General features: G+C 42.2%; 1 protein-coding gene across 2 annotated transcripts in view; it reads left to right on the top strand.

Moving 5' to 3' along the window:
- The first annotated feature begins 1143 nt into the window (after positions 1 to 1143).
- trpm5 (transient receptor potential cation channel, subfamily M, member 5) overlaps positions 1144 to 24534 on the top strand; it is a 60503-nt gene continuing 37112 nt past the window's right edge. The window contains exons 1-11 of one of the 2 annotated variants that reach the window (XM_080764447.1): positions 1144 to 1192; positions 6371 to 6438; positions 6552 to 6726; positions 8704 to 8884; positions 10078 to 10244; positions 13542 to 13719; positions 14121 to 14185; positions 15626 to 15811; positions 16873 to 16972; positions 17533 to 17651; positions 22183 to 22590. In XM_080764447.1, the coding sequence (XP_080620573.1) occupies positions 1166 to 1192; positions 6371 to 6438; positions 6552 to 6726; positions 8704 to 8884; positions 10078 to 10244; positions 13542 to 13719; positions 14121 to 14185; positions 15626 to 15811; positions 16873 to 16972; positions 17533 to 17651; positions 22183 to 22590 (1674 nt within the window). In that variant the 5' untranslated portion in view covers positions 1144 to 1165. Of the gene's footprint in view, positions 1193 to 2928; positions 2954 to 6370; positions 6439 to 6551; positions 6727 to 8703; positions 8885 to 10077; positions 10245 to 13541; positions 13720 to 14120; positions 14186 to 15625; positions 15812 to 16872; positions 16973 to 17532; positions 17652 to 22182; positions 22591 to 24534 lie in introns of those variants that run through there. The other variant, XM_080764448.1, reaches the window with a different exon arrangement.

The raw sequence follows: 24534 nt of genomic DNA, 5'->3' as shown, positions 1-24534 counted from the left end.
ATACTTACTTAAGGCCTTTATATATTCCTTTACGGGAAAGCATGATTAACCTCTCAAATGTTTTTTTTTCTCTCTCCTCATTGGTCAGAAATGATGTAAGACCACAGGCACTTACGTTTTATACTAGTGTCCGAAGTTCCAATTTTGTACGCTCGTTTCTCAGCGCCGTCACTTCAAATTGCACTAATCTGTATCCTGTGCGAGTTCTCTCTCCCGGTGGGATTATAAAATATATATATAGGTATCCCGACCTGAACATGTATTTTCTGTTAACCCGTCATTTTGGTGCGGGAACCCCTTTTGCTGTTTTAACTAAGCATTATGTAATACTTTAGCTATTGAAAAATAGCAGACCTACAAGCTCGTAGCGTGCCACTCAAAATCGTGAAAATGTGGCACAAATCTTTGACTTTTTTTTTATTTCAACGTCAGGCCTAAATGGGATAAGCCATGAGGCCTACTACTGTACCACTGTACCCATGAACCAGTGGAAATGCAAAAATAAAATGCAAATGTCTCATAATCCATCAGCATTGTGATACTGATGAGGAGGGCAGTGCAGCTGTGCAAGCTGCAGTGGTGGACCGTAACTCGAGCATTAGTACTTTCCTACTTTTTCTCCTTTTATTTTGTTGCATTTGTCACACTCACAGGCCTTGTCTCAGATATAGTGTCTAGGTCTTATACAGTATTTCTATGTATTTTGGTGTAGTTTTCCTGGTTCTGTTTCGGTTTGCCCCAGCTGTAACTCATTTGTAATCACCTCATGTGTATAGGCCTAATGTATCAGTCTTCTCCCCAGACAGTCCTTGTTGTTGAGTCTTGTTTCTGTGTTACATGTGTTTATAGTTTGTCTGAGACGTTCTCCAATACAGCAATGAAATGATATCAGAAAGAAAAGTCATTTGTACTTTTGAATACTTTATATTTTTTTATTTTATAGGCTACTTGAAGTACTTTTGTCCACCACAGTGCAACCTGCTGGGAAGATGCAAAGTGACGGTTTCTCAACACGGGCTACGATTGGTCAGGAGGCTAAAAGGGGGGGCCCCCTTTTAGCCCGGGGGGGGGGCGTGTTAATCACCTTGTCACCAAGTTCCACCTGTGGAGTCCACAGTGATGGAGACACAGCTGGACAGGAAATCTAACATTAATCATCACAGCCATGCAAGACACACACGACACTCCTCTGGTAAGTAGAGTGTTACTTAACCCACTTTTGGTGTTTTAAGCATTATGTTATACTTTCGCTATTGAAAAATAGTAGATCTACAAGCTCATAGCGTGGCACCGAGTGCTGCGCTACGAGCTTGTAGGTCTGCTATTTTTGAAAAAAAACGTGAAAATGTGTCGCAAATCTTTGAATTTATATTCTTTCGGAGCAAACAATTTGAACTAAAATATTAGCCTCTGTGGGGGGGGGGGGGGGGTCCATATTTTTTAGATGGGGGTCGGCCGCCAATTACAGAAAATTCTGGGGGTCCTTGACATGAAATAGTTTGAGCACCACTGACATAGAAACATATAGTTTTTCCAGAAAACTGTCAGGATTTAGAGGACATTTCTAGAATCGTCCTCAGGCCTAAATGGGTTTGCTGCACTATGTACATTTCCTCTTGGATTTGAACCCGGGTCTCCTGCACAAGTACTGACATGTTTTACCTTTGACCTAATGGACCCTGCCTGCTTGCTCTGGTTGAAAATGTAATCTTGACCTTTAGATCTAAATGTGTAAACTAAACTATAGTAACCGAAGCCTCAAGAAAGACAAGTATAAACGTGTCACACTTTAAACCAGAAACATATAGCATACTGGTCCTGAGTTTATAAAATGCAGTATGTCAATACATTATCTTGTTGTTTTCTGTTATAACATTTCAGAGTGGGTCATTTCAAAGTGAGGGCTTTCTCTCAAATGTTTTTTTATTTTACATTTATTGCCATAACTTCAATGTTTCCATTACTACAGTATATAGCTTCAAGATGTGATGCTCAATATTGCAAAAAAAATATCATTAGTGTTCAAAAACTAGTAAATATAAGGCATGGCATTGGCTTATATAAAACGGTTTGCATTTTGCAAGGTTGTAGATTCAACAAGCAGCCAAGCTTGTGTAACACACACACACACACACACACACTGCGCGCGCGCACACACACACACACACACACACACACTGCACACACACACGGAACATTATAATCTTCATATATCCTTGAGGATACAATATTGTTTTCCTGTCACGCTTGAAGCCAAACCGCGATAAACAGACTGACTATAACAATCCCTCTCATTCCTTCTCAAGGACTTTATTGGCACGAGAGAACACACATTCACACTGTCAAATCAAATGTGAAATTAAACAATCAAAAGTAAATGATGATAATAATTAAAACAATAATAATGCAACTTAGAAGAACTATTTAGAACGCCATAGACATTGTGCATTTGTTGTAAGAAAGAGTTTTACGTCGGCGAGGATAACTTTGAGAGAGCAATTGCATCGATATTCCACGATTTTGTATTCACGCATTTGAGACAAATGTCTGTCTGTCTGTCTTTCCAGAACGTTCTTTCTCCTCTCTTGCATGCAAATGCTCCTGTTTGCATGCCCATCGTTATTCTCTAACCTCACACACCTGTAGTCAAATCATGCCCTCCCATCTTACATTAAACTATTAACCTACACACGCAATTATGTCTCAAATTGTTTCCCTAATCCCTTTGGCCGCACAACCACCATTATTATGACCACACAACCTAGTTCCATTGGACTGTGAACAGCAGCAGCATAGCCAGCACAAAAGCTTGAGACGTGCTTATTGTTGGAGGGATATTGCATCATCTTTTTCTTTTTCTTTATCATCTTTGACAAGCACCCCAGCTGCAACTACTCAGGCAAATGGATGCAGTAAAAGGACATACAGAGTTTGCTCAAATGCAAATTTCGAGGTGATATCGATGAAGGATATTTGTATTTATTCAGTGTAGTTGGGCGTTCGCTTCTGCCCGAAAGCTCTTATCGTAGGGAAACACGACGGGTACTTTCAAAGTTTAAGCAGCTGATTGAGCTTTGGTTGTCTCTCAATGGTATTCCTCAAGCGTGACATTTCTTGCCTGCAGTTTTATTTTAACTAGACTTGAAGAGGAAAAAAAGAACGCTTTTCGAATGGGAAGAAAAGAGAAAAGCCCAGACGTTTGTTTTGGTTTTGTCTGCTTTTACTCAAATATAACACTGGGTGACTGCAGGGTCAATGAAGTATAAATAAGTATAAATAATGTGCCATAATACAGTATTTATTTGAGCATAATTTCACAAAACCTGTGTGTGTGTGTCTGTCTGTCTATCTGTCTATAACCTAGTGTGTCTCAGATGACCCAGTGATGTGCATCCATTCCAGGTTGGAATTCGGTCACACCAAAAATATATCTAATTAATCGCACAAAGATCAGTTCCAATTTGACAGTGTTCCGGATTCATGTTTTGTCTACTCATTTATATTTCATGCACTTCCCCCTTTTGGTGTTTTAAGCATTATGACATACTTTGGCTATTGGAAAATAGCAGATCTAAGCTCATCGCGCTCATCGCATCGAGTGTCGCGCTATGAACTTGTAGCTCTGCTATTCTTTGAAAAAAGTCATGAAAATGTGGCGCAAACCGCTTTTGAATAAATATTCTTTCAAAGCGAACATTTTTTACTCAAATCTTTGCTTGATCTGGGGAGGTCCCTGGAACAACATATTCTCAGATGGGGGGTCAATTACATATATTTTTAGGGGTCCTTGACATGAAATATAGTTTGAGAACGACTGACGTAGAAACATGGGGTTTTTCAGAAAACCGTTCCACAAATTCCACTTGTTTATCCTGTATCCTATGAGTTCTGCCTTCTTCGTCTCTTCCTCCTCCTCCCTCCTCCTCCCTCCTCCTCCTCCTCTGTGTCTTCCTCGGTGACTCCTGCCATTATGTCCTCTCTCACCACACCCTTAAACCTCCTCTTTGCGGCCTTCCTATATTATCCTCCTGCCTGGCAGCGTCTCAACCTCGCCTCTCTTGTTTGAATCCCCAAAACCTGATCCTTCTACTGTAGTCACTTCTGATCCTGCCAATCCTTGTCACTCACTCCTAAAGAGGATCGTAATGAGAGTATATATTATGTTTTAAGAGCTGGATCAAGATCTCTGTTACTGACAAACTAGCCTGGAACTCACCTATGCTTTTTATGGCATATAGGCAGCTCCCGGCAGGATCCGCCGGGAGAAACTATGCGCAGCTGCACGACATGTGTACACGTGTGCATGTGTGCGTGTGTATGTCAATTTGACAAAGGTGCAGACGATCAGAAATCAGCAGAGAGTGAGCAATGTTTGCGCTACTCTATGCCGAATTGAAGTGGACTCTGACCCAGACTTTTTTCTCCTCCCTGGAAATAAAAACGTCTGGGTTTCCGAGGCTACTGACAAACAAAACACAATAAAATAGAACTACTATTGAACACTTTTTTGAACAGAAAACTATTATCACTTAACAGCACCTTTAACCCATTTTGGACTGATGCCCGATGTCGATTTAAAAAAAAAGGCTTCTAAATCCCAATAGTTTTCTGAAAAACCCATGTTTCTATGTCAGTTGTGCTCAACCCTTTTCATGTCAAGGACCCCCTAGAATTATCTATTTTATCTATTCTATTGGGCAATAACGAGCGACCCCCCCCAGAAGCAAATATTTTAGTTAAAAAATGTTCGCTCTGAAATATATATTCCAAGATTTGCACCACATTTTCACGACCTTTCAAAAATAGCAGACCTACAAGCTCGTAGCGCGTGCTATGAGCTTGTAGGTCTGCTATTTTCCAATAGCTAAAGTATAACATAATGCTTTAAAACACCAAAAGGGGTTCCCCGCCCCAAACTGGGTTAATGTTCTTGGTGTATTCCTAGCCCTAGGCCATCATGGAGGAAGTGCTTTGCATGTGGAGCGAGAATGAAAATGCTGTTCACTTTGCATTCACCAAACATTCTTTTCAAGAACACCAGCTGACACCAGCCACGGGTGGAAACTATAAATTAATTTACTCAAGTGTACAATTTACAATGTAGGCATTTATAGCTCTTAATCCAGAGCGACTTTATACATTAAGCAAGAACAAAAAGCATGGCAATACATCACATACATTAAAAGTAGTTAACGTGAAAAATGCGTAAGCTAAAGAACGTAACAGTGGAATATCTATATAATGAAACTATACATATACAGTATACTATACTATGCTATACATATTGTATACTATATAGTGCTGTGCCTGTGACTACAGTACATACAATGCTATTCTAGTGCTGTCTACATAACATGCTATAAGTCTTTATCAAATGCTATCTAAGTCTACAAAAGTGCTATCTAAGGGGGTAGGGTAAGTGATGATGGAGTCTGAAAAGGTGGGTTTTCAGACTACGGCGGAAGATTGCAGTGATGCAGTTCTGATTGTAATGGGAAGTGCATTCGATACCAAAGTGCTGTACTCAAGTACAATTTTGAGGTTTTTGAGTTTTACTTTACCTTTAGTTACTAGTTACTTGATTCTATTATTAATACAATTACGTGCATTAACCGCTAAAGCCCTTTTTTATACTTTTTGTAAGTATAGGCTATATTTCGATGCCAATACTTTTGTACTTTTACTTTTGAACACAGGACCTTTACTTGAAACAGAGTATTTCCACATTGTGGTATTCTTACTCCCCAGTGTTGATTTCGTCGACTAAAACTAAGACGAAAAATGTTCGTCCACAACCCTTTTCCACTGACGAAAAACTAAATGGAAATTAAAACTAAGCTATGGTGACTAAAACGAAGACTATAAAGTGTACTGACAATTTCGACAACAACTAAAAACCAGACTAAAATGTTAGGAAGGGGCTAGTGGACAAGAGATCCACTATAAGTCATTTTACTATAGTTGCATGCTGAAAATAGCCGATCTACAAGCGCGCTGCGACGCGTTGTGAGCTTGTAGATCAGCTATTTTCAGCAAGTGAAAAAAACAGTCTACTACGACGGCATCAAGGCCCGCCAAAACACATCTTAGTCGACTAAATCAACTGGCGATTTAGTCGACTAAAATCCTATGATATTGAGTCGACTAAAACTAGACAGACACCGAGACATTCCAGGTGGCTAAAATGTGACAAAAACTAAATTAAAACTATTCAAGAGACTAAATACGACTTAAACTAAAATCAAAAGTGTTGCCAAAAAAATAAAAAACTGAGTTGAGCCACTTGGGGGTGCTGATGGGTGCAGCGGGGCCGGTCACTGAATAACTCACGTATGTTTGTATACCTTGACCTTGACCTTGACGTTTACAGGGACTGCTGCGGTCACACGGGAGCTGTGTGAGATGTGGAGCCACGTTGGAGTGGTCAGAAAAACACAGGTTAGTAAAATAAGTAGTTTAAGTTATACTTTCCATCCACCACCGTCCACCGGTATAAACCATGCCGTCTCCGTCCATTCAGCGTGCCGTGTGTTATGTGTGTTATAATACAGCATGCTGCTTGGTTGCCCTTGCTCCGCTGCGTTGGGTGAGTCCACGGAGGGTGTGCAGGCGTCCCCCATGAGACGCCTGGCTGGAAGAGGAGCGGGCGGCGGGGAGAAGAACCACTGGGCAGCGGGCAGAGTGGGCGACGTCGACTTCATTGGTACAAGCAGGACGAGAGGGAAGGTGAGGGCACAGAGCAGAGACTTCATTGGTACAAGCAGGACGAGAGGGAAGGTGAGCGCACAGAGCAGAGACTTCATTGGTACAAGCAGGACCAGAGGGAAGGTGAGGGCACAGAGCAGAGACTTCATTGGTACAAGCAGGACGAGAGGGAAGGTGAGCGCACAGAGCAGAGACTTCATTGGTAGAAACAGGACGAGAGGGAAGGTGAGGGCACAGAGCAGAGACTTCATTGGTACAAGCAGCACGAGAGAGAAGGTGAGCGCACAGAGCAGAGACTTCATTGGTACAAGCAGGACGAGAGGGAAGGTGAGGGCACAGAGCAGAGACTTCATTGGTACAAGCGGCACGAGAGGGAAGGTGAGCGCACAGAGCAGAGACTTCATTGGTACAAGCGGCACGAGAGGGAAGGTGAGGGCACAGAGCAGAGACTTCATTGGTACAAGCAGGACGAGAGGGAAGGTGAGGGCACAGAGCAGAGACTTCATTGGTACAAGCGGGACGAGAGGGAAGGTGAGCGCACAGAGCAGAGACTTCATTGGTACAAGCAGGACGAGAGGGAAGGTGAGCGCACAGAGCAGAGACTTCATTGGTACAAGCGGCACGAGAGGGAAGGTGAGGGCACAGAGCAGAGACTTCATTGGTACAAGCAGGACGAGAGGGAAGGTGAGCGCACAGAGCAGAGACTTCATTGGTACAAGCAGGACGAGAGGGAAGGTGAGGGCACAGAGCAGAGACTTCATTGGTACAAGCAGGACGAGAGGGAAGGTGAGCGCACAGAGCAGAGACTTCATTGGTACAAGCAGGACGAGAGGGAAGGTGAGCGCACAGAGCAGAGACTTCATTGGTACAAGCGGCACGAGAGGGAAGGTGAGGGCACAGAGCAGAGACTTCATTGGTACAAGCAGGACGAGAGGGAAGGTGAGCGCACAGAGCAGAGACTTCATTGGTACAAGCAGGACGAGAGGGAAGGTGAGGGCACAGAGCAGAGACTTCATTGGTACAAGCGGCACGAGAGGGAAGGTGAGGGCACAGAGCAGAGACTTCATTGGTACAAGCAGCACGAGAGGGAAGGTGAGGCCACAGAGCAAACCTTATAAAAGTGTGCGTTCTATATAAAACTCAGGGCTTATATACCAAAGCTATATAGAGCCAGGTGCGAGAGAGCAGGCCAGCATTGAAATCCACAATACGTGACTGATTAAAGGGCGAGACACTATAGTTACAGGTTGTCAATGTTGGCTTCGAACTGATGACAGTTTGGAATGATAGTTTGGAACCAAACGGACCCTTATGGGTCTGTAACTCTGAGAGTGTGCAAATGGAACCAAATGAACCCTGACGGGTCCATTTGGTTCCATTCATACACTCCCAGAGTCAAAGTAACATTGATTTTACAATATACATTGGGGTCTCAGAGATAGAAATGCCATTAAATAGAGGACCGTAGCCTAATTCAGGTCAAACCCTTGAAATGAAAATGGCTGAGAATCACTGCTAGAGCTGTAAAAACCTTCTGTTATGGGGGACTAGTGGACAAGAGATCCACTATAAGTCATTTTACACTTGGTTGCACGCTGAAAATAGCCCATCTACAAGCTCACGGCACGGCACAGCACGGCACGGCACAGCACGGCACAGCGTTGTGAGCTTGTAGATCGGCTATTTTCAGCAAGTGTAAAAAAAGAAAATAGTCATTACGACGGCATCAAGGCCCGCCGAAATACATTTCAGTCGACTAAATCAACTGTAGATTTAGTCTCTGATATTTAGTCGACTAAAACTAGACTTAACACCAAGACATTACAGGTGACTGAAACGTGACAAAAAATAAATGAAAACAGACTGACTAAAACTAAAATAAAAATGTGCTGCCAAAAAACAACAGTGTTGTGGTGTGTGTGTGTGTGTGTGTGTGTGTGTGTGTGTGTGTGTGTGTGTGTGTGTGTGTGTGTGTGTGTGTGCGACTGTGTGTTCCAGTTTGTGAGGGTGAAGAGCAACACAGACCCGGTGCTGATCTACCAGATGCTGACGGAGCAGTGGGGACTAGCTCCTCCTCACCTGGTGGTGGCGCTGGTGGGCGGGGACGAGCTGTTTCAGATGAAACCCTGGCTGAGGGACAGTGTGAGGAAAGGACTGGTGAAGGCTGCACAGAGCACAGGTTTTTAATATTTATAATAAACACACACATGTGTACCATACAGTATAAATACACAGACACCATCAAAGGGGGCTTGAGCCCCTGCCCCTTTTTATCCGTCTGCAAAACAACTGCCCTTTCCAGACCTGCATGAATGCAGCATTTACTACATGGTGAAAGAAATGCCGGAAAAGGCAGCATTCAGGAGAATTGGTTTTTCTTCCCCCCGAAGTCTCCTGAACTTGAACGCAACATTTTTTGCGTTGAACAAATTTGTTTAGAAATCCATGTCGTTTACACACCTGCGTCTCTCTCCACTAGCTAAAGAGTGCTGGGTTGCCCCCCCCCCCCCCCCCCCCCCCTGAAAATAACGCGTCGTGAGCTTGTAGATCAGCTATTTTTGTCCAGAAGTGCCCTCTTACGGGATTCCAGCCCCTGGCTCCCTGACACTCTCTGCACGTCCCTGCGCACACGCACGCACACACGCACACGCACACGCACACGCGCGCACACACACACACACACACACACACACACACACACACACACACACACACACACACACACACACACACACACACACACACACACACACACGCTAAGGCTGTACCCTAGACCTTTTTTTAGGACTCGAACTTCGGCAGGAATTTTCGAGCGAACATCCGGAACCATTTGTTTCAAATTAATTTAAAAAATAACCATTGAGATATCAGTCTCGATCAGAGCGCAGCACGTCTCCCCCGCTCGCAATCTCTCTCGTCTCTCCCCCAACACACACACACACACACACACACCACGAAAACAGCTGATCTGCGCACTGACAGCATATAGCTTGCTCGTTAGCTGTTCCTCGTTAATTTGCTCCACCTGTGTATGAATGCAGCTTCAGAAGCGCATTGAAGTGGGCACAGGGGAAAAAGCAGAAACCTCCGTGACCGTTTTGCTTAACAATGATGCAGAGTTCACTCCTTTTTGGCTATGTGATGCTATAGAAGCATATTAAAATTAAATAAAAATAATATTCTTTTCAATAAAAATAATATATAAAAAAAAAGGAATGGTTTTCAAGCCCATTAATTAAGATTTGCGTGCCAACCCTATAACGAGCGAACATTCGAACCTTGAATGTTTGGGGACAGCCTTAACACACACACACGTGTACACACACATACACACACGTACACACAAACGTGTCTTAATTGTCTTCCTTCCAGGAGCATGGATTCTGACCAATGGCCTCCGCTTCGGCATCACCAAGCACCTGGGCCAGGCGGTGAGAGACCACTCTCTGGCCAGCACGTCCTCCAGGGTGCGCGTGGTGGCCATCGGCATCGCTCCGTGGAACATGGTCCACGACAGAGACGCCCTGCTCTCTGCCAAGGTGTTGTATATACTAGCCCTTACCCGTTGTGAGATATTTGCCCCCCTCTTGTGGCCGTGGGGGGGTACTGCGCCCGGTGCGTTTTTAATTCACTAATAAATGTTGCATCCTTTGGTATTCTTCTCCTGATAAACTACACGGTTTGCACACATCTCACCATGCACAACGGCGACAGGTAGCCTGTCCACACATGGACCGCTACTTTGCATTCATATTCATGTCATATTGACAGTACAATACCCATTTTTGCATTTTTTAATCCACTAATAAATTCATTATAAATCATTAATGTGTCAAATCGAAAAAAGGACTCCGTTAAGACCTCCATATAATTATGGTCCATGCCTGTGTGAAAAGTGGGAGTGATTGGTGCAGCCAATGATGAGATAACACGCTGTCAGTGACATTAATTAATTAATTCATTCATTCAGACATTCAGACATTCGCTGAATTATAGTATGATGATGATGATGATGATGATATATAACTAGCCCTTCTTACCCGTTGTGAGATATTTCCCCCCCCTCGTGGCCGTGGGGGTACTGCGCCCTGGGTGCGTTTTCGCATTTTTAATTCACTAATAAATTCATTATGATTAATCATTAATGTGTCAAATCGAGAAAAAAGGGGCTTCGTGAAGACCTCCATATTATTATGGTAAATTATGTGTGAAAAGTGGGAGTGATTTGGTGCAGGCATGTGTGTGGAGCTATGACTGTTTCTGACACACAGACAGACTGACTGACACACAGACAGACACACACACAGACAGACTGACACACACAGACAGACACACACACACACACACAGACAGACACACACACACACACACACACACACACACACACACACACACAGACAGAGGCTGAATTATAGCGTTATATTAGGATAATGAGGATTGATACTGATGCATCTTTTTAAAAAAATATTTCTGGATAACATTAACGAGGTCCATATACAAAGCATTATTTGAAAACAAAGTTAACCCAATTCAGTCCCGAGTTAAAAACATTCACTTTGACAGAATATATATTCAAAGATTTGCGCGACATTTTTACGATTTTTCAAAAATAGCAGACCTACAAGCTCATAGCGCGCCACTCGGTGGCGCGCTATGAGCTTGTTAGATCTGCTATTTTTCAATAGCTAAATTATAACATATTTAAAACACCAAAAGGGGTTCCCGCCACCTTAAGTAAGGAAACACTGCGTACTTGAATCATACATATTTACATATTTACTTATAGCCACTTGCGTGAATGCCCCAGCAGCGCCCCTGTCAAAAATCACTTAAATGAAAGAATGATTACTTTTTTTTATATCATTGATTTAACAGCTTTGGACATAATAGATAAGAAATGTCTGCTGTCCTTGAGCATTATAATTGATCCCTTATCTTTAAAAATCCCAGGAATTCCTCTGTACATGTATTAGATACATACTGAGATTCCTGGAATTGAATGTGTGCCTGGCATGCGTGCATTTGTGAGACTGTTGCGTTGCATTTGTGTTTTGTATCTGTATAGTATCTTGAATACGGAATACTCCACACAAGGTTACTGTGTCAATATGCGGGTTGTTTATTTCTCACGTAGGCAATAATACAGACTCATACACAATTCAATTCAATTCAAAGGGCTTTATTGGCATGAGAAAACATACGTTTACATTGCCAAAGCAGAAAGAACAATGCAACAATACAGCAATACAATCAATCATACACACCGCGCCAAGAATATATCACTTCCTCCCAAGAGGTGGTTGACTGACTGACTGACTACTGACTGTCCAGTCCTAGTCTGGTACGCTTGTGCCACCTCTTGGCCAGGTCACGTAACAACAGTCTCTGAACATGCCCACAACATAACAGTATCCTTGTGTGATCCTGCTAAGCTTTCGATCCGATTGACTACACAGTAACTTGGTGGGTGTATTCCTTGTACCCAGGGAAGTGCAGCATGGAGTGTGCAGTCGATTAGCTGTCCTCCAGAACACCATTAGTGTGGCGTAACGCTCGATCGACCTCCTAAGCTTGCACTCGACCCCGCGCTTCCCTTCCCTATAGCTGCAGGTTCTCAGCAAGTGTCGGACAAAGTACTACACAAATATCAATACCACAATGTAGGAAAGGAACTGGTTGGAATAACGTGTTCCTTCCACGCGCTATAAGTCCAACCAGGGAAACTCCCCCCCTGTCAGGTGTAAAGGAGCAACATGGACACTCAGGCATGAAGGAAGCATGAGTTCAAGTCCGTTGCTCTCCCCATGTTGGTGGAGGGTGTGTAGAGAGCCCAGGATCACATTAAATAATTGACACGTGAGGGGTGAAAAATGGGTTACAAAATCGTGGGATAACAAAATAAATAAAATAAATACCACAATGTAGAAATACTGGCCTGTATGCAATAGGCATGTAACGACATCGTATATCGCGATATATCGATATTATATCCATGACGATATGTATCGATTTATTAAAATTTTAAATCGATTAAAAAAAAGAAAAGGAAAAAAAAAACATTTTTTAGGGGCGGACTAGTGTGTGATATGAAATGTGAGCTGTAATCATATTCCATCATATTCACGTGCTTTTGGGCAGAAATGAGACAGACTCCATGCAGTCACTTTCAGTAGTAGAGTAGAGGCCTGCAGAGGGGAGCTGTATGTGTCTGACTGTGCCCAGGTTAATTGATGCTCATTAATACATCGAGGAAGGCAATTATGTTTGCAATGTAGTTAAATAAAAATTGTGAAAAAAGCTTGGGGGGAAGATGAATCATAAAAAAAAAGATTTTTTGGTCATTTGTCTGGAAAATCATCGTGTTGAAAATATCGTGAAAAATCGTATCGTGAACCTCATATCGTGATACGTATCGCATCGTGAGTTGAGTGTATCGTTACGTGCTTAGTGTGCCACATTTACTTGAGTAAAAGTGTGAAAGTCGAATACACGCGGCGCGTCACACATATACTTCCTTCACAGGTGTTATGAACAGAGCCAGTGTTGTTTTTGGCAGCAAATTTAGATTTTTTAGTTATAGTCATTAGTCTCTTGAATAGTTTTAATTTAGTTTTAGTCACATTTTAGTCACCTGGAAAGTTTTAGTCTAGTTTCAGTCGACTAAATATCATTAGATTTTAGTCGACTCATTAGTATATCATCGTAGGGAAGGGGCCCAATTTAGTTATTTCCAAAATGGACGCCGCGATGATAGTCCATAATATTCAGGTTCATTGGAAACAGCTGTTTTCTGTGCACTTCTTTCACACATTGCACCCCCCCCCCCCCCCACACAGACGGACGAGCCTGTGCTGTACGAGACCGTGGACCTTCCCCACGGGGCAGCGTACTCCCTGGACTGCCACCACTCCCACCACGTGCTGGTGGAGGAGGACCCTCGCCGGCCCGGAGCCACCAGCGACATGAGGGTCAAGCTGCTCAAGCACATCTCCCTGCAGCGCACGGGATACGGAGGTCAGGCACAAAACTTACATGAAAGTCGTCTAAATCCTGACAGTTTTCTGAAAAACCTATGTTTCTATGTCAGTCAGAGTGGGAAGTCGATCAGCGTTACGCCACACTAATGGTGTTCTGGAGGACAGCTAATCGACTGCACACTCCATGCTGCACTTCCCTGGGTACAATTAAGGAATACACCCACCAGTTACTGTGTAGTCAATCAGATCGAAAGTTTAGCAGGATCACATAAGGATACAAAATACAAATGCAACAGTCTCACAAAGGCACACAGGCACACATTAAATTCCAGGAATCAAAGAGTGTTGTAATGATTTTGTAGGATTTTGTATCTGTCAGGACAGTGATGTGACTGACATACTTTACTGCATTTGAGTCCTTTTCTGTGTTTTCTGCAGGCACAGGCAGCTTTGAGATCCCTGTTCTTTGTCTGTTGGTCCACGGAGAACCCAGGATTCTAATGGTGGGTTCCATTCATTGATTGTTGATGATTTTAGGTCGCTTCATATAAGAACTGTGTTTGAAAAATAAACCGACCACCCCGGCCTTTCTGTCAGGGGAATGGCTGTGCGTCGTTAATGATGCAGCAACCCCGCCTACCCGGAAATGTAGTTTCTGGGTTGTTTGACTCGTTTATAACGCTTATTTTGTTACTCTTTTGGTATATTTGTACATTTCCACCTTCAGTCGATGCTTCATATCCATAGGAGTGAAAAGGCCGGGGTGATCGGTTTATTTTTCAAACACAGTTTTTATATGAGGCGATCTAAAATCCCCCTATGGGGATTATAATGCAAATAAAAAGTACATGAACCTGGGGACTGACGCCCTCTACTGACAGTGACGTCAGGACTTCGGTGCTCTATAGGGGTCACTTTAGGTGCAACATAAAAATTCAAATGAATGTCAGATATCTAAATATTGAAAGAAGCAACTTAATAATGTAGTGTTAAAATGTTCAACTTCCCCTAGAAGTGTTTTGACCCATTTAGATCTGATCTTGCGTTGACACGGGCAGGCAGACGCAACGACGCAGTCTACCATTCATTGTCAATGGAAGATTGCACAAAATTGTAGGATAAGAAATTTGAAAAAAAAAGAAAACTAGCAACAGCTAATTTCACTAGCCAATGTTATAAAAAGGGGTTCCCGGATAGAAAGGTGTAACAACGGATAGGTGATCCAGGTCTAAATGGGTTAAAGTACCGTACTTGAGTAAATGTAGTCTTTATTGACTTTCCACCACTGTGTATACGGTACGTAAATCAAATGTCGTGTCCTTTCCTCAAAGGACATATGACATGTTGTGTCCCGTGTCTCAGAGGACGTATAACATGTTGTGTCCTGTGTCTCAGAGCATGCATATAACATGTTGTGTCCTGTGTCTCAGAGGACATATAACATGTTGTGTCCTGTGTCTCAGAGCATGCATATAACATGTTGTGTCCTGTGTCTCAGAGGACATATAACATGTTGTGTCCCGTGTCTCAGAGGACGTATAACATGTTGTGTCCTGTGTCTCAGAGCATGCATATAACATGTTGTGTCCTGTGTCTCAGAGGACATATAACATGTTGTGTCCTGTGTCTCAGAGGACATATAACATGTTGTGTCCTGTGTCTCAGAGGACATATAACATGTTGTGTCCTGTGTCTCAGAGCATGCATATAACATGTTGTGTCCTGTGTCTCAGAGGACATATAACATGTTGTGTCCTGTGTCTCAGAGCATGCATATAACATGTTGTGTCCTGTGTCTCAGAGGACATATAACATGTTGTGTCCTGTGTCTCAGAGCATGCATATAACATGCTGTGTCCCGTGTGTCTCAGCGGACATATAACATGCTGTGTCCCGTGTGTCTCAGCGGATGTATATAACATGTTGTGTCCCGTGTGTCTCAGCGGATGTACAAGGGCATCGTGAACTCCACTCCCTGGCTGATCCTGGCCCGGTCGGGGGGCATCGCTGACATCCTGGTCACGCTGATGAACCAGGGCTGCTGGGAGGCGGACGGCGTTCAGGAGCTGCTGCTGGAGACCTTCCCCAGCGCTCACCACACCGCGGACCTCACTAGCTGGGTCAAACTGGTGAGAGAGAGAGAGAATGAGAGAATAAATATGTACTTTTTTACCTTCTCCCTAATTTAGTCATTGCCAATTACTTCCTCACCACACACAGTGTGTGTGTGTGTGTGTGTGTGTGTGTGTTGCAGTGTTGATTTTGTCGACTGACACTAAGACAAAACTGTTCGTCGACCTACCTTTTTTCACTGAGGAAAACTAAATGTAAGTCATTTTACACTTGGTTGCATGCTGAAAATATCAGATGTACAAGCTCACAACGCGGCACACTGTGACGCGTTGTGGGCTTGTAGATCTGCTATGTTCAGCAAGTGTAAAGACAGTCATTACGACGGCAAAATATAAAATACATTTTGGTCGACTAAATAAACTGTAGCCTAGATTTAGTCGACTAAAATCTTATGGCATAAACTAAATGACTAAAATGTGACTAAAACGAAGTGAAAACTATTCAAAAGACCATGACTAAAACCAAAAATCTAAATTTGCTACCAAAACCAACACTGGTGTGTTGTCAGGCTTTGTACGTGTACACATATCAGACGAACATGCTCTGTGCTGTCCAGTGTTTCATGGTCGCCTCACAATGCTTTTCCAATGGAAGTCACGTGGTTTGACCAAACAGTTGTGTGTGATGGGGGAGGGGGAGGGGGAGGGGGGGGGAAACCACAAGCGTTTGGTCAAACCACGTGACTTCCATTGGAAAAGCATTGGGGCGGCCTGCATGAAACACAGGCCGAGCACAGCACAGTTGTTCTTCATGTTTAGGGGGCAGCGGTGGCCGAACGGTTTGCGGAGCGGTCTTGATATCGGAAGGTCGCTAGTTCGTATATCCCCGGACCGGCACGTTAAAATTACCACCGCTGTAAACAAGTTCTTGAGCTTAGTCCAGTTACCCTGGGTAAATGTAGTACCTTTCCTTTCCTTTTATGTGTGTACGAACTACGAAGCCTCACTACTGTTGTATTGTACTGTGTGTAGAAGACACACCTGCCAGTGACTGTGAGGTCACTGGCATGCACCGACAGAAGATATAATTGTATTTTTTTTTCAACCTGCGTTTTCAGATCCAGAAGATCTTGGACAACGGACACCTTCTCACAGTTCACGACCCTGAGCAGGAGAGCTCCGAGCTGGACACGGTCATCCTCAAAGCTCTGGTCAAAGGTGCAGTATAGCTCTATATGCCAGTGTTGTTTTTGGCAGCACATTTTGATTTTAGTTTTAGTCATATATAGTCTCTTGAATAGTTTTCATTTAGTTTTAGTCACATTTTAGTCGCAAATTTACAATTTAGGCATTTTAGCAGACGCTCTTAATCCAGAGCGACTTGCAATAAGCAAAAAACTAAAAGCATGGCAATACAGTCACCTGGAATGTTGTAGTGTTAGTCTAGTTTTAGCCGACTAAATATCATACGATTTTAGTCGACGATCTACAGTTGATTTAGTCGACTAAAATGTATTTTGGTGGGCCTGGATGCCGTTGTAATGACTCCACTTGCTTACACTCCATGGAACAACGACGGTCGGTGTAGCTTGTTGGCCTGTCCTTTGTCAACAAAGCTGCATACATTATGCATTCATTTGTCATATAGCTGTCCAACTTATGTGATGAGAGACGAAGCCGTGACATTTTCAGAAGCTCAGAGATTCAAATTCCGGACGTTGTTTTGTGTGTGCGTGTGTGCGTGCGTGCGTGTGTGACTGCGTGTGTGCGTGTGTCAGCCTGTAAAAGCCAAAGCCAGGAAGCCCAGGACTTCCTGGATGAACTGAAGCTGGCGGTGGCGTGGAACCGAGCCGACATCGCAAAGAGTGACATCTTCAACGGAGACGTGGAGTGGAGGGTGAGAGAATAATCTAATGATACACATTATAAAACGTAAAGCCTATAATTTGATCATCGTGCGACGAATAACGAAAATAGCCAATAGATGTCCTGTCAGATCTTTCAGATATTGTATATAACTATAGTTTGGACATTTTCTAGAAATTATCGTATATATATATTCAAATTGGCTAATGGGAGGCTGGTCCGGTCGGCCAGCGCGGGCAGACAGAACCACGGTCACGTCACAATCATCGGGACACAGGTTGACAGACACATACAGTACAGAGACTGGGTCAAATTTGGCACATACCAGTTAATGGTCAAATATAGGCGATGTAGAAAAAGGAGGCTGTCAATGCCTAGTGGGTCAGTTTTGGCACATGCCAAGGTAGCACTGGAAGTACTTTGGCGCCATCAAGTGGGTTGGAGAATAAATTACATTAATTTGAAAAAGCAGGAAGTGGAGATGACAGCACAATAGAGCACCTGACGTAACTCGCTCATCCCGACGATTCCCCTGGTTCGCGGAAGTAATTTCTCTATGGAGAATAACATGGGGTGATCTTAATATCATCTACTATAAGCGTTGTGGCCCAAAAATAAACAAGCTGTCTCGGTGTTATTGTTAGGGAGGTGTCTCTGTATCGTTTGCAACAGTCAGTCACTCATATATGATACAGTCTGCTTCTAGCGAAAATCTAACTAATTCAGCAGCAGTAACATTAGCGTTTTCTCTCAGTCAGTTGATTCTTCATATCCATATGAGTGAAGCGGCCGGGGTGACATGTTTATTTTTCAAACACAGTTGTTATATGAGGCGATCTAAAATCGCCTCAATGGGGATTTCAATGCAACTAAACAAATACATGAACCTGAGGACTGACGCCCTCTACTGAAAGTGACGTCAGACTTCGGTGCTCTATAGCACATGGCTCTAGGCTGCCAGTGTTAGACTTACTGCCCAAATCTGAGATTAGTTGTGCTAAAATAAAAATACACACCAGCTAACTCGATGACTCAACTATAGAAATATTGAAGTAGATTACATTTGACCTTACTTTTGTCTGATATATTTGGCAATGTCTGTTTGGAACAAATTTGACCCATCAGGCACTTGGACATGACATCACATCATAGAGATAGTAGTAACTGTAATAGTGTAATAGTGAAATAGTGTAATAAGTCTAATTTTGTAATAGTGTAATAGTTTAATAAGTGTAATAGTGTAATAGTATAATAAACACAATAAGTGTAATAAGTGTAATAAGTGTACTAGTGTACTAGTGTACTAATGTAATAGTGTAATATGTGTAATAAGTGTAATAGTGTAATTGTGTAATTAGTAGTGTAATAGTGTAATAACCCTATAGTCTAATGTGCCAAATTTGGCACATACCTACATTTATATCTATTGTTTGTGTTAAATGCAAATTGAGTATCTCAACTTAATATAGTATCTGATTGATGGCAGAAACACAAATAAAGTATTATTTTTTCATCATTAGAAATGAATTCCGTCCATGAGGGGTTAATGCATTTATTAATCGAACCCTGAAAATAAATGCTAATGAAAAACAAAAAAATCAAGTGTGCAAGATAATTGATTCATTTAACCCTGATAATAAATGTGACCAGATTTGACCGAGAGCCTGCCATCGCGCAACCTCCAGAGGAGATGAAATAAATGCTTAAACATGTAGCTAGGTGTAATGTTAAGAGTCCACAGAAGACATGTCAGGTGTTCAAATCACACCTCGGACGTATTTTTATTCTTTGGCTTTTCCAAGCATAGTATGAGCTTTTTGATGTTGAAAGTGACACTGTGTACTGTATGTTGTTTGTTTTTTAAATGGAGTTGTGATTTTTATTATTTTATTGTAAAGCACTTTGGTACAACTTGTTGTTATTTAAATGTGCTATAGAAATAAAGATGGTATGGTATGGTATGTAAATATGAAATGCTTAAACATGTAGCTAGGTGTAATGTTAGAGTCCACAGAAGACATGTAAATATGAAATAAATGCTTAAACATGTAGCTAGGTCTAATGTTAGAGTCCACAGAAGAGTCCACCTTTCAAGCCTGTTTTCTCGATAATTCAAAAGAAAATCCAATGGCAGTCCCTCAGTGCAAGATAAAAACCAAAAATCAAGTGTGTGTGCTCTCTCTCTCTCTCTCTCTCTCTCTCCCTCTCTCTCTCTCTCTCTCTCTCTCTCTGTCTCTGTCTCTCTCTCTCTCCCTGTCTCTCTCTCTCTCTCTCTCTCTCTCTCTCTCTCTCTCTCTCTCTCTCTCTCTCTCTCTCTCTCTCTCTCAATTTTTCAATTTCAAAAGGCTTTATTGGCATGATAAATATGTTTTACATTGCCAAAGCATACATACAAAACAAAAGTCAATAAACATCCCAACAATAATGAACAACAAGCAATACAGTAACAATGAAAATAAATTAACAAACATAAACATAAACATAACAGCAACTTAATGACCCTGTTCAGACAGATATACCTGTCTCTTCTGTCCACTGGCTGTCCCTCAGTTGATGACAACTCCATACATATTTTGCTGCCAAAACTGTGCATTTGGACTGTTCTCCCAGAACATATTGGAGTGATGAGTTATTAATGGTGGATTCAAATTCTTTATATTTTTCTTTAAATTTAGAGAAGAATGATTCTCTGATGTCTTTATACTTGTCGCATTGTAACAGAAAGTGTAGTTCCGTCTCCACCTCCCCTTGAGAGCAGAGTGAACACAGTCTTTCTTCTCTAGGCAGCCAGTTCTGTCTGTGTCTGCCTGTTTCTATTGCCAGGCGGTGGTCGCTGAGTCTGTACATAGTCAACATCTTCCTCAGTTTTGGATCAGTAACAGTGGTCAGGTAGTTTGCCACTGTGTATTCTCGGTTGAGGGCCAAATAGCATTCTAATTTACTTTGGGTTTTTGTTGTGTTTTTCCAATATGTGATATAATGTTCTTGTTGCATTTTGATAATTTGGTTAGTGGAGGTTGTTTTAGTCAGGGTTGTGGGGGTAAGACTCAGGACCAGCTGACTGAGGGGACTCCTGCTCATGTTCTCCTCTTGGCATTTTAAGGCCTGGTGATGGTAGGAGGTGGGGTCACTATTTTGAAGGTGCTTATGGAATTTTAATGCTCTTTTCTGGATGTTAATTAGGAGAGGGAATTGGCCAAGTTCCGCTCTGCATGCATTATTTGGAGTTTTTCTTTGAGTTTTTAATATATATTTACAAAATTCTGTGTGAATAGTCTCAATTGGATGTTTGTCCCAATTAGAAAATTCCTGATTTGCCAGGGGACCCCACACTTCACTACCATACAGGGCAATTGGCTCAATAATTGATTTGAAAATCTTCAGCCAAATTCGAATTGGAATGTTAATTTTGATAGATTTTCTAATCATATAGAAAGCCCTTCTTGCTTTTTCCCTCAGGTCATTCACAGCCATGTTAAAATTCCCTGTGGAACTAATTTTTAACCCCAGGTATGTGTATGTGTGTGTGTGTTCTATGTTGGTGCAGCCAAGTAAAAATGGGTATCTGCTTCCCTGACATCTGGACCGTTTCTGGAAAACCATGACTTTTGTCTTTTTCATATTGACTTTCAGGGCCCAGGTTTGACAGAAGTGTTGCAAATGATCTAGGAGCTGCTGTAGTCCTTCTTTACAGTTGGACAGCAGCACCAGATCATCTGCAAACAGCAAGCATTTAATCTATTTGTTCCCGAGGGTAAGGCCAGGTGCTGATGAGTCCTCCAGTGATTTTGCCAATTCATTTATATAAATGTTGAACAGGGTTGGACTTAGATTGTTGCCCTGCATTACTCCTCTACTTTGGGGGAAGAAATCTGTTCTTTTGTTGCCAATTTTTACTGCACATTTATTATTTTGATACATTGTTTTAATAATATCATATGTTTTCCCCCCCACACCACTTTTTAAAATTTGGAATAGCAGGCCCTCATGCCAAATCGAGTCAAATGCCTTTTCAAAATCTACAAAGCAGGAGAAAATTTTGGATTTGTTTTGATTAACGTGTTTTTCTACAAGGGTGTGAAGCGTGTAAATGTGGTCGGTGGTTCGGTTTTTTGGTATAAATCCAATTTGGCTTTTTCTCAGGATGTCATGCTCACTGAGGAAGTTCTGTAATCGGTTGTTAATGATTGAACAGAAGATCTTCCCCAGGTTGCTGCTGACACAAATGCCTCTATAATTGTTCGGGTCAAATTTATCACCATTTTTAAAGATGGGCGTTATTAGTCCTTGGTTCCAGATGTCAGGGAAATAACCTATACCTAGAACAATGTTAAACAGTTTCAACAAGGCAGTGTGAACTTTACAGTCAGCATGTTTAATCATTTCGTTTAGTATTCCATCTACACCACAAGATTTTTTGGTTTGCAGACCCTGGATTTTGTCTATTAGTTATTTTTCTGTGGGTTTTGCTGATCTTTAATGACGGATTCGAGTAGATCAAGTTTATTTTTTGTGTTTCTTTTCTCTCTCTCTCTCTCTCTCCCTGTCTCTCTCTCTGCCAGGCGTGTGACCTGGAGGAGGTGATGATGGACGCCCTGGTCAACGACAAGCCCGACTTTGTGCGCCTGTTCGTGGACAACGGCGTGAACCTCGGCGAGTTCCTCACCTACGGGCGCCTGCAGGAGCTCTACTGGTCCGTGTCGGAGAAGAGCCTGCTCCACAGCCTGCTCCTCAAGAAGGACCAGGAGAAGCAGCAGCTCCTGCCGCGGGGCACCGCCCCGCGCTCCATGCCGCCGGGCGGCGGCGGGCCCCTCATGGGTCGTCTGCACCACCACCACCACCCCGGGGGCCACCATGGGGGGGAGCAGGGCCCCGCGGCCCCCCCGCGCTTCACCCTGCACGAGGTCGCCAAGGTGCTGAAGGACTTCCTCCACGACTCCTGCAAGGGGTTCTACCAGAAGACCCCCACGGTGAGACTATAGTGTTGTTTTCGTCGAGAAAAAAATGTTCGTCGACTATACTTTTTTTTTTTTAGACTGACGAAAACTAAATGGAAACTAAATAAAAACTAAGACTAAATGGATTGACAATTTCGTCAACGGATACAAAACTAGACTAGGAAGGGACTATAGTGGACAAGAGATCCAGTATAAGTCATTTTACACTTGGTTTGCATGCTGAAAATAGCCGATATACAAGCTCACAACGCGTCGCGCTGCGACACGTTGTGAACTTGTAGATCGGCTATTTTCAGCAAGTGTAAAATCAGTCATTATACAACAGCATCAAGGCCCGCCAAAACACATTTTAGTTGACTATAAATCAACTGTAGATTTAGTCGACTAAAATCTTATGACTAAAACTAAATGAAAACTATTCAAGAGACTATACGACTTAAACTACAATCAAAATGTTCCGCCAAAAACAACACTGTGGTGAGATATGTGTGCTGGAAAGTAACTTAAGTACTGTACTTAAATACAATTTAGAGTTATTTGTACTTTACTTGCGTGTTTCCAAGTCCCAGTACTTTTCCTTCTATACTCCACTACACCTCAGAGCCAAATATTGTACTTTTTACTTCACTACATTTATTTTACTTTAGTTAATTTGTAGATTTGGATTATTATTACAAAACATACAGTGACCACTTCAGCGCTATATATATATATATATATATATATATATATATATATATATATATATATATATATATATATATATACTGTACATGATTTCGGCCATATTTGCAAATAGCAGAACCACAAGCTCGCACTTGTGATCTTGTAGATCTGCCATTTTCAAAATATTTGTAGACATTTTAAAACTTGAAATGAGACATTCTGAATCATGAGTACTGTTAGTACTCTTAAGTACCCTTTGATGCCATTGCTTTTGTACATTTACTCAAGTAGGCTACATTTTTATTTCTATATATTACAGTTTTTACTTAAAAAAACGTTTAGAGTACTTCTTCCACCACTGCAAACGGAGCAGCAAAACATAAATGAAAGTATAAAAAGTCTATAATCATAGCTTGTGTGTGTGTGTGTGTGTGTGTGTGTGTGTGTGTGTGTGTGTGTGTGTGTGTGTGTGTGTGTGTGTGTGTGTGTGTGTGTGTGTGTGTGTGTGTGTGTGTGTGTGTGTGTGCGTGCCTTTATTTTAACTGCCAACTGATGGATGATACACTCAGAATCAGTAAAAAATGTGAAGGAGGATCAGGCCTAAAAACGCTCCAGGGGGCTGAGAAGTAGCTTTCTCTGGGGATGTGTGTACATCAATGTGGAATATGCACATCTATTGCAAATACAATATTAATAGACATGCCATACAGATGAGAAAAAAAGAAACAACTAGCATATCACTGCAATAAAAGTCATAGGCAGCACAAAAACTGAACCTCGAATGAACCCAGATTAAGTAAGCATATAAGGAAAGCATTTTGATCGAGAGAAGAGATCGTCAGATCTTTGTTGAATTGGCAGCACAGCAGTTAAGAAGAGTTACAGGTACTCCGTACCATTTTAGAGTAATGCACGTATACTGTCATATTGCACGGCAACACAAAGGCACGACAAACAACAAGCACTGTCCAATGTAGTGGCGCATATCACGATGAAATAGCCATATAATGTATGTATATTGTTATAATACACTGACACGAAAACGCGTATTCAGGGTGGAGTCACCACGTACCCCCAGGGTAAGTTGTGATTTGCTCTCGTTCACTGCAATGCAATTTGCGGCATTTCCAAAACAATATTGCGCAGAGTATAGCGATTATCAAACGTATTTGCAATGCCCATACGTTGAAAGATCTGTTGCCTGGCGTGGACAAGGCACGTTACCTCCGCAAGTTGGATATTATCGGCATAGATGTTTGTCCGTATGTGATTAAGGATTGTAAAAAGTTG

The sequence above is a fragment of the Protomyctophum bolini genome, assembly GCF_963924005.1.
Source record: "Protomyctophum bolini genome assembly, chromosome: 1".
NCBI classification, from domain to species: Eukaryota; Metazoa; Chordata; class Actinopteri; order Myctophiformes; family Myctophidae; genus Protomyctophum; species Protomyctophum bolini.
Note: the sequence above shows the minus strand (reverse complement) of the source record. Positions and strands in the feature narration are given on the sequence as shown.